Source organism: Budorcas taxicolor, chromosome 11 (genome assembly GCF_023091745.1).
Source record: "Budorcas taxicolor isolate Tak-1 chromosome 11, Takin1.1, whole genome shotgun sequence".
Classification (NCBI taxonomy): Eukaryota; Metazoa; Chordata; class Mammalia; order Artiodactyla; family Bovidae; genus Budorcas; species Budorcas taxicolor.
The window spans coordinates 164,553,695-164,564,234 of NC_068920.1; the positions used below are offsets into that span (position 1 = coordinate 164,553,695).

Sequence of the window (10,540 nt, forward strand, 5' to 3'; positions counted from 1 at the left end):
GCAGTGCTTTCAGAAACAGAGGATCTTGAGTGAATGCGGCTGGGCCCGTCAGCCTCTCCCTCCCACCAGGCCCCTCTGCAGTCTCGGTTAAGAGGCGCCTCCCTGGCCTGAGAGACAGAGAACCCTCCTCCATCTCCCATCAGGCTGTTGCGCTTCGCACACTGAGGTCTGCGATCGCCCAGGGACCAGGGCTTGCGCGGAGTGAGGCTCCTGCCCTTGGGGTTTAGCACGTGGGTGCCCAGCCGCCCTCCTTCTGCTGGGCAGACGCAGCCCCTGTCCCGTGTGGACCTGTGTTTGGCGTTTCAGCAGCTCTCAGGGGAGGCTGGCCCAGAGCACGCACTGCACCGACTGGAAGCAGAAAGCCCCTATTTATAGCAAACGCCCCCTCCTTTTAACGAGAGTGTTCCAGTCCCACAGTGACCTGTTTAAAAGCGTGTGATGTTGGGAGTGAGGCGGGAGGAGGCAGGAGCTTTTCGGGGACGGACGGGACCGCCCTGTCTATTAACGCCGGGAGCTTAAGGCTGCAGCTGGTGCTTGGGGGACATTGGGGATTGCATGTGCCACGGGGGTGGGAGGGCTCAAACTGTCCCTGGCTCGGCCAGGCCGGAAGCCCCTGCAGCAGGTCTGCTGTGGGAGAAATGCTCAGAAAAGCTCAAGTTCAAAGACGCCAATGAAAACCGGCAGGAAAAAGTATGTCAGAAAGCAAACTCTTTAAAACCATGATTCTTCTGGTGAGGCTGTGGGGCTCGGAATTCAGACGCCGACAGGAAGGACTACACCCTGTGGGCCTTACAAGCAGAGGGAGAGGGCAGCGGGGGCCACGCGGGGGCCTGGCCATCACCGGGCACGGAGCAAAGCTCGCGGGGGCTGCGGGCGGCTAGGTGAGCCGCAGCTTCATTTCCGACACCTTGTAGCTGTAGTTGTAGCGGCCCCACGACTTCCAGTTGATGCCGTTGGCATAGCTCGTGTGCGGCCCCTTGAGGTAGCGGCCGTTCAGGTTGGAGGAGTGGCAGCTGTGATACCACCAGGCCCCCTGGAACTGCACGGCACAGTTAGAGGAGCTCTCATCATTGTCGCGGTCTTTGGTGGAGAAGAAGTGATCTCCGTGGTCCGTCAGGGAATCGCCTGCTCGGGGAGGGGAGCGGGCAGAGTGGGGTGTCGCTGGTCTTAGAGGGGGCCGCCCACCCAGCGCACCTCCCTCTAGAGACCCCCAGGGGGCTGAGAGCCCACCTCGGCCGTGGGGCAGAGGGCGCCTCCTGGTTCTGGAACTCTGCACCAGGGCGCGAGACTCCCTCCAGCCTCACCTGTTTCCTCCTGGCTCCCCAGAGGCCCCCAGGACCTTGAGGCCCTCTCTTCCCCAAGCCCGTGCCTCTCTCCTGGGCCCTGCCCCCTCCCACTGGCTTGCCCTGGCCACCCCAGGGGCCCAGCACCACCTCACCAGAGGCCCTGGCTCCAGCTTCAGCCCCGGGCATGCAGCTCCCCTCTGGCCCCCACAGTATCCATGCCCCCCATGCCTGCCTGGCCCTCGCCTACACCATGGGTCAAGGGTCCCTGCTCTGTTCCTTCCTTGGTGGCTCAGAGGAGGCCACGTGTGTCAAACAGGCGCGTGAAAGCTCCCGTTTGCCATCCCCTCCGGCATCCCGGAGGGGCCTTGCTCTCTGCAACTCTGCTTCAACCCAGTGCAGCAGGTACCTGGCACCATTCCTGAACACGAGTGCACCCTGGAAGCTCCAGGATGAGCCACAAGAATCGCCTTCCCACAGTGTGTGACCAGGGGGTCTTTCTGGCAAAGAATATTCCACAGGGTTGGTGTTCTGGAGCCACTTGGGAACAAGGCTCTAAGGCCTCCTGTGAGGTGACTGTCCTCTTCCAGGTGTTAGAGGGACAGGGTCAGTGACCTCAGAGCATCACAGGCCCCCACGTGACACAGAAACGCAGGCACCTTCTTGTTTGCAATCACAGATGGGGAAGCCGGGCCCCGAGAGTGGAGCCCCCAGCCCAGGGTCTCTCGGGGAGACAGAGCCAGGACCCCCAGCAGCTTCCCTGCTTCCCCAACCCCGAGCTGAAGCCCCGGCCCCCACAGTGGCGCATGCAGACTCTGACCTGCACTGCCCTCCACAAAGGCTCCCAGGACCAGCTTGTACTTCTCAGCTTCATCCCCCATCCTGAATGACTGGTACTTGGCAAATCGGTGGTTGCCTACGAAGTCCACGAGGTCTACCCGGAGCTCACTGGTTCCTGTTGAAGGAAGGTGTTCGGGTCTCCACAGAAGGGACCCTCTGCCTCCAGGCAAAGGAGGTGGGAATTTGGGTAAACTCTGGAGGGGTGTCTGAACTTGGCAACCGGGGATAACTCAGCGGGGAAGGCGTGAGAGGCTGGTGGACGTGAGGCTCCAGGGAGGGCCGCCTGACTTCTGACGGCTCCCCTTCTGCTACACCAGCCTTGCCCAGAATCCCACAGTTGGTGCTCCTTGAATGGAATGAAGCCTCGCTCTACTGGAAACCCTAAATTCTCCTGCAAGCCGCTGCGGGTGCCAGGGCAGGAAAGCGTATTTGTATTCGTCTCTTTTGCAACAATTTCAGGCCCATGAGTGGACACCTTCAAGGTTGCCCTGAGGTAGTGGAAGAATTTAAAATAGGATTCACAGGTTTACAGTTGAACTCAGGACCACCCCTGAGGCTGATTCTATGAACCAGAGCAGTGGGCTGAGGGAGCCCGTGTCGGGACCCCCACGTGCAGTGACCGGGAGAAGCAGGGAAGGGGCTCTATGGGCCTCAGAGCCCAGTTTCAAGGCAGGACTGGTGGCTGGAAGAGAGAGGAGGGCCACCCCAGTCCAGACGGCCTCCTGCCCACTTCCTCCTCTCCGGTTCTAAGGTCTGATTGGTCCTGAGACCAGAAGACATCTTCCCTCCAATAACCGCCCTTCTCCCGACTCTGACCCTCAGAGAGTCTGAGAAGCGCGCCCCCGGCTGGCACAGGCATAGCCTTCCTGCTGTCAGATGGGAGGACGCAGGGGGCGAGGCCTTCTGCTCCACACAGCCCAGGGGTAGGGTCAGGAGCTATGGGCTGCAGCGCCCCCAACCACAGAGCCCCCACCGTGGCCCTACCCTGGGTGGTCAGGGCGTGGATGTTGTCATTCCCCAGCCAGAACTCGCCCAGCTGACTGCCGAAGCCCTGCTTGTACGCGATCCAGGTCCGGAAGAAGTCCACAGAGCCGTCCGTCCTTCGCTGGAAGACCTGTGCATGGAGGGGGGAGCTGGGAGACAGGTCCCTGCTGCCGTCCCCCCGCGGGGCACCCCACCACCCGTGAGCACAGCACCGGTAGCTCACAGCACTCCACAGGCTGGGGCCCCGGATGAGGGTCTCATCAGAGACCCCGGGCACCGTCGGGGAGTACCTACACGTGGCCAGGGAGAACATGGAGACTCAGAGAGGGCAGGCGAGAAGCCCAAAGCCACACGCCTGGAGAGGAGCGGGTGCTTCCGGGCCTCCGCCCACGCCCAGGGCTACGGGCCTCCTTGCCCCTGCCCCGAAACTTCTGCTTCTCCTGACCTCAGTGACAGGACGGGGTCAGCCTGAGCCTGGGGCTAGACAGTCTCACAAAGGCCTCTCAAGACTGCTCTCCCACCAGAGGAGCCTCCCGGACATGCCCGCCACTGCCCACGGGCCATGTGGCCATCTCTGGGACCCCGGCCAGCTCACAGTCCACCCCCCGCCGTCTGTGACCATGTCACACAGCACGGTCAGGGGCCGGCAGTCGGGCAGGTAGATGGTGTGCCAGCCGCTGAGAAACTGCCCCCTGGTGAGCAGCTCCTTGCAGGTCCGAGGTCCTGGGAAGGGAAATGGGGGATGGATGCCAGGTCAGGAGCCTGGGCAGGGCAGGGGCAGTGGAGGGGGCGGAGAAGGGGACGCCTGCCTGGGGGAGAGTGGCACCGAGGCCTGGGACAGACGGAGGCCACCCCACCTCCCAGAGCTGTCCCCACCGTGGTCTGGGCATCCCGCCTTCCAAGGAAAGTTATAAGCTCCCCCAGGAGGACCGCTGCGGAAGACACATGTCATTCAGGCAAAAGCTGCCTGTAACTGGGGAGTGAGAGGTATGCAGAGAGTGTTTCGTCTCTGGATGCTAGAACCAGGGTCTGTGCAGCTGGCCTTCTGGTCAACTGCCCCCACGGGAGCAGGTCCTGGCTGAGGTCTGGGGGCCAGGGTCAGCGTGTGCGCAGTCACCTGTGGCACAGGAATGAAGCTGCCCTGGCTCTCCTGTTATGGGAGAGAGGACACGCATGTCACACGTCTGGAAGCAGCCCCATGCCCCTCACCCCCTCTGCTCTGTAAACACGGCACCAACAGTGGAAACCGTTGCCCAGCTCTTCCAGGACGGACAGCCCCCAGCCCTGGGCAGCTCTTCCAGGACGGACAGCCCCCAGCCCTGGGCAGCTCTCCCAGGACGGACAGCCCCCAGCCCTGGGCAGCTCTCCCAGGACGGACAGCCCCCAGGCCTGGGCAGCTCTCCCAGGACGGACAGCCCCCAGGCCTGGGCAGCGGTTCCGAGGCTCAGCCGTGGGGCCTGCAGGGCCAGGGGTCAGCACTGTCGCTTGGGGACTGGCTGGGCCACTGTACTGGTTACCTCTCTCGGGCTTTGAGGCTCCCGGCACTGAGGGTCAGCTCCTCTGGGCCCATCACTTTCCACCACCAGTGTCTCCATCAGAGCCTCTGGTCATGCAAAGCCCTGGCGGGTATTCGGGGCGTGCTTGGCCCCGACCAGCGCACTTTGTATTTGTCATCAAAGCATGTGACTGTGTCTTGTGAGAGCTCAGTCGTATCCAACTCTTTGCGATCCCACAGACTGTAGCCCGCCAGGGTCCTCTGTCCATGGGGATTCTCCAGGCAAGAACACCGGAGTGGGTCGCCAAGCCTTCCTCTGGGAGAATCGTCCCAACCCCGGGGTCGAACCCACGCCTCTTGCATCCCCTGCACTGGCAGGTGGGCTCTTTGCCACCAGCGCCGCCTGGAAGCCTGTGTTTTGCCTTTTCTTACTTTTAGAAATTTTTAAATAAATGGGCATAAATCAGAAAAAAAAAAAAATGCGAAACGTCCACAGCCACGCACTAAATCAGTGCTGCCAGCCTCCCGGGGCAAGGCTGGCAGCCGCTGGCTCCTCCAGCCTCCAGCCAGCAGGACCGCCCCTCTGCCCCCACACGTGGGCTGGACGGGCGAGGCCAGGGGCGTGGTCTGAGCTCCTCACCCAGAGGTTCTTCTGGGCCCCGGGGCACCTCCTGTGACCCAGGCCACCTCCTGTGACCCAGGCCTCGGGGAACACCCCCCCAGCCCCCTGCAAAGCCTGCCGGGTGCCCTTGGGGAGTGGAGGGGCTCACCTTTCTCTCCACGTGCACCCTTCTCCCCTTTGGCTCCTGGGGAGAGACAGGGGTGCAGAGGATGCCTGTCAGTGGACAGCGACCCTCCACCCTGGAAGCCACCCCAGGCTCAGCTCTCCGGGGGTTGGGGGTGGGCATGAGGCTGAGCCACACACACTCTCCGTGGCTCACACAGCTTTCAGATGCCTGGGTGTTGGTGGGGCGGGTGGGCGGCTGGGGAGCTGAGGCCTGGGATCCTTCCCTGGGTCCCAGCAGGCTGCTGGGGACGGAGGAGCCTGGGCCGGTTCACGCGCCGCCTCAAGGCTCTCAGGACGCGGGTGGTAAGAGAGGCTGTGTCTGTCTCCCACCACCCTCCCGCTCTGTCTTGCTCCCATCTCTCTCTCCACCTCCCCGCCCCTCTCGGCCTGACTCTCCATCTCTGTAGACAGGCCCTGGGGTCCTGCTGGGGGGTCGCAGCTCTTCATCACCTGTGCTTCCTTTGGGTCCGGCCGGCCCTGCCTTCCCAGGGACTCCAGGCGAACCTCGTTCTCCTGTAAACCCCAAAGACACACCATTGAGGGAAAGGCCATCTGAGGCACCCTACTTGAGCTCTGTCTGCCCTGAGAAATAAAGTCCTGACCCTCCCGTCCTGGCTCTCAGGGTCACTGCCACTGGGACCCAGCCCGAGGGTGACAGCTGAGACAGAGGGGAAAAAGCGCCCTCGGCCCCCGGTGCAGACAGCCGGCACCCCAGGGTGCCGCTGGCTTCCAGCTCCTGCAGACCTCTATGTAGCAGGCCCAGGTCCACGTGGCCACACAGAGCTCTGCCGTCTAGTCGGGGGCTGGGGCCAGGAACACGTCCTCACAGACCCTATCACACAGGGGCACCTGGAGACATGAGCCTCGGGCCCAGCTCTCCGTGCTCTACCCTGGATGCAGGGGAGAACGTTAGCAGCTCAGTCATGTCCAACTCTTCGGAACCCCACGGACTGTAGCACACCAGGCTCCTTGTCCATGGAATTCTCCAGAATACTGGAGTGGGTTGCCATTCCAGGGGTCAAACCCAGGGATCTCATGGATAGCAGGCAGATTCCTTACTGTCTGAACCACCAGCGAAACTCAGATGAGGGGAAGTCAGACACAATTACGTATCCCTCCAGGGAGGTTCCGACTCCACCTCCAGAGGGGACGGGTCAGCAGCCTGGAGCCCCAGTTCAGTTCAGTTCAGTCGCTCAGTCGTGTCCTACTTTTTGCGACCTGATGGAGTGCAGCAGGCCAGGCCTCCCTGTCCATCACCAACTCCCGGGACTTGCTCAAACCCATGTCCATTGAGTCGGTGATACCATCCAGCCATCTCATCCTCTGTCGTCCCCTTCTCCTCCTGCCTTCAATCTTTCTCAGCATCAGGGTCTTTTCCAATGAGTCAACTCTTGGCATGAGGTGGCCACAGTATTGGAGCTTCAACTTCAGCATCAGTCCTTGCAATGAACACTCAGGACTGATTTCCTTTAGGATGGACTGGTTTGACTCCTCACAGTCCAAGGGACTCTCAAGAGTCTTCTCCAACACCACAGTTCAGAAGCATCAGTTCTTCAGAGCTTAACCTTCCTTATGGTCCAACTCTCACATTTGTACATGACTACTGGAGAAAACCATAGCTTTGACTAGACAGGTCTTTGTCAGCAAAGTGATATCTCTGCTTTTTAATATGCTGTCTAGGTTTGTCATAGTTTTTCTTCCAAGGAGTAAGCGTCTTTTAATTTCACGGCTGCAGTCACCGTCTGCGGTGATTTTGGAGCCAAGAAATAACGAAGCCCAGGTCTGCATTACTAATGCAGGAGGCTAGAACCACCGAGGGCCCCTTCCCCTCCTCCCAGGCACTGATGAGAGGGTCGGGAGAGGCTGCCCCAGGCTCAGCAAAGGGAAGGGCAGGGGTCTACCAACAGGCTCACAGCCCTGGGGAGTGGGGTGTGGGGGTGGGACAGAGGGGTAGAGCTGCTTTCGCTTGGGGCCAAGTAAACACACCCCTTGGCGGGCAGCAGACCAGACGTGCCCTCCTCCCAGGGTCCCCCAGCAGAACCCCGTCTCGGAGCCTGTTAGAGGGGTGCAAACCTTGTAAGAGGGGGTCGCCACGTGGGCAGATGTGTGGAGTGCTGGGGGCCCTCACACTGGGGGGAGACCCAGCTCCTCCCTCCCTGGCGATGCTTGGCTGCTCGGAGCCCCGGGCTTCTCCTCTGAGGAGCAGGGAGGGAAACCTGGGGCCCCGGTTTCCAGGTGAGCACACCGGGCACTTGAGGTGCAGAGCGGCTGCCAATGGTCACGGTAAAGCCAGTCCTGATCAAGGGCCCGGAGGCGCATGCTCCATGAGAAGATACCCAGACGTGAGCTGAGAAGAGCTGAGACCAGCGCCCTCCTCCTGGGACGGCAGTTCCAGGGGGCGCCGGGGTCACCTCTGGGCAGAACCCGTGACCCAAACTTCCCAACTGAGATGCCCCACGGGGCACGGCCCTGCTCAGGCTCCGGTCTGAGAAGAGCCGGTGATCGTGGCCCTGTCCCCACCTGGAGTTCATACCCTTCAGTCCACCGGCCCCATCCCCGCCCAAGGCACGCACCTTTCAGTCCACCAGCCCTGTCCCTACCGGGGTCACGTACCCTTCAGTCCACCGGCGCCCGCCTCTCCCTTGGGCCCTGGGGCTCCGGGCAGCCCTGGGCAGCCTCGGAGGATGGACAGCTTGTCGGAGCCCTCCAGACCCACCAGCTTCACCTCTGCAGAGAAGCACAGAGTTGGGGTCAGGGCGCTCGTCTCAGGGCCGACGACAGGCCACCCGAGCCGGGAGTGTCTGCCGCAAGGCGACCTGGTCCCTCGGCTCCGGCCGTTGTCTCTGGTCTCAGATGAAGGGTCAGCCTGGCAGTGAGCTTCCTGCCTCCGGCGGGCACTGGTCAGGTGGGGAGGCCGTGCCTGGGCATGGAATCCACTCTGCCCAATTCCCAGCCGCCCCCCCTCCATGCTGTGTGTCTTTGGGCAAGTCACTCAACCCCTCTGAGTTCTGGGCATCCAAATGGGGACAAAAATAACGCTGTGGGGACGATCAGATCGGATAATGCAGATGCTCAGATTCGCGGTGCACTTCACGGCATTTTAAAAGAGCCTCGTAAACAGTGGATACTTCCACTACATGATAACAATAAATATTTATAAGACTTGGGGAGCTGGGGACAGCATAACATTTTCAACCCCAGACCTCGGACTTGTGACCACAGAGCTCCTGAATTGGAAGGGGTCCCTGTAGGTCCCCCCGGTGAGAAGATGCATTTGATCTAAGAAGACAGAGCAAATTCCAGTAGAACAGGGACCAGGGGGTCATTTCCTTCTCGGCAAAAAAGAAAAAAAAGAAAAATTAGTTTTGTTGATTTGAAAACTAAAACATCCTCACGAGAGACAACTTAGAGCGTGTGGGAGTCAGCCAGGCGCAGACGCTGCATACACGGGGGCTGCTGCTTTGGAGTCTGTCTCCACCAGAGATGCGCTCAGGGGGACGAGTTTATGCTTCCCCCACAAACACATCCTCAGCTCACGGCGAGGCTGGTCTGTCCTTGGGGAAACCTCTTTCCAGGCGTGGGCCAGCCCCCTGCACGGATCGCCCACTTCCTCCCGCCTCTTTGCTTACACCCACAGGAGGTGTCAGAGGATGGCAAAGGGTGTTTCCTTCCCTCTGGGCCTCACCAGGCTGCCCACTGAATTGGGCTCACTTCCACACACCCTTACACCTCGAATCTGCCGATTCACACTCTGGCGTAAAAGCCGAAGATCTGCAGTAACAAACCCCAAGGGAGCGTGGAAGCCCTGGGATTAGAGAACCTTTCTGAAAAGTCCAGGAGAAGACAGGAAGCAGGGGACGTTGTCCTCCTTGACTGTAGAGCCAAGACCCGACTGGACGCTCCGTGGAGCAAATCTGAGGCTTGAGAGGGGGACAGACCCGGATTAAATTCCCACTCCTCCCACAGGGCCTTGGGCCGTTCATTGTCTCCTAGTCTGAGGATGAAGCTGAGCTGCAGCGGAGCTGCTGAGTCTTCAGAAGGTGCAGATAGAGGGTTTCACCCTGGATGCTACCTGTGGTCACTGAGTGGGGAGCTCCAGCGTTCAGGGGCCGGAAACAGGTCCCTCTCACCTGGACAGGTGTCTGCAGCCTGGCCGGCGAGGGTCCCGAAGCACAGGCGCACGAGGAGCAGGCCAGCGGGCCCCAGGGCCCCAGCTGCTCCTCCCAGCTCCATGTCCTGCGGTCCGTGCCTGAGCTCTTGCGGGCAGTGGAAGCCAGCCCTCGCCTGGGCCGGCGGTTTCTCCACTGCAGGTGGACGCCCACTTCCTCCCGCCTCTTTGCTTACACCCACAGGAGGTGTCAGAGGATGGCAAAGGGCGTTTCCTTCCCTCTGGGCCTCACCAGGCTGCCCACTGAATCGGGCTCACTTCCGCTAGTAGGATACCCTGTTCCCGGTTGAGAGAGCTCTGCCTTCTTTGTGGCTTAAGAAAAGTTCCATCCCCAGACCCCCTCCTTATCACCCAGCTCTGCCCAGGCAACACACCGAGGCTTTGACTGGGGTATGAGGAGGAGTAAGACCCCTCCCTCCCTCACCTGATTTCCAGAAAGTTCTGGTGACTGAGCACCTAACACAGGGGAAGAGAAAAAAAAAATCCTGAGCGCTTCTTAGGCGCCAAATGCTACTCACACCAACCCCACTGGGAAGACACTATGATCTGAATTTCACAGGGGGGACCTGAAGCCGCTCTGCTGGTGGGAGCCAGACATCTCCCCGAGTCTGTCCGAGGCTCCGAGGACCACCGGGTCTGGTCTTGACACCTGAAGGTGAGGCTGTGTCTTGCCCCCCAGATCCCAGAGGCTGTCCTCCACACCGGTACTATGATCACGCTGAACCAGGACAGGCGGTGGGCGTTCCGGGAAGGGCTTCTGCAGATGTGTAGAGGGTCCCTAGGGAGAGCAGGACGGTGCCGGAGGGGAGGAGCTGGGGCTGAAACTCCCTCGTGGATTCACATCTCTCGAGTCAGCGTGCGTGAGCTGGCATCCGAACCGCACTTACTGCCTAACTAGGAAAGAAGCATGGGATGGCCAAACCTGAGGTTTGCAAAAGGCTCACAGGACCTAGCGGCCATCTCTGTGGGCTCGGGGATAACAC

General features: G+C 60.9%; 1 protein-coding gene across 1 annotated transcript; it reads right to left on the reverse strand.

Annotated features, from left to right (window-relative positions):
- Window positions 1–805: 805 nt before the first annotated feature.
- Window positions 806–9,643, reverse strand: LOC128056530 (ficolin-2). The gene is made up of 9 exons (XM_052649314.1): window positions 9,520–9,643; window positions 8,003–8,116; window positions 5,840–5,902; window positions 5,373–5,408; window positions 4,225–4,257; window positions 3,703–3,830; window positions 3,108–3,237; window positions 2,104–2,238; window positions 806–1,125 (listed from the first exon to the last, which is right to left on the reverse strand). Exons 1-9 carry the CDS (start codon window positions 9,620–9,622, stop codon window positions 878–880), a joined length of 990 nt encoding a protein of 329 aa, XP_052505274.1. The 5' UTR covers window positions 9,623–9,643; the 3' UTR covers window positions 806–877.
- Window positions 9,644–10,540: the final 897 nt, after the last annotated feature.

Bases quoted from the DNA above. Each gene is read 5' to 3' on its own strand.
- LOC128056530 (XM_052649314.1), bottom strand. From the start codon at position 9,622: ATGGAGCTGGGAGGAGCAGCTGGGGCCCTGGGGCCCGCTGGCCTGCTC. The intron at 8,117-9,519 runs GTGAGAGGGACC...GCTTCTCTGCAG, and splicing joins GGCTGCAGACACCTGTCCAG to AGGTGAAGCTGGTGGGTCTG. The intron at 4,258-5,372 runs GTGAGCCCCTCC...CTCCCATAACAG, and splicing joins GGGTGCACGTGGAGAGAAAG to GAGAGCCAGGGCAGCTTCAT.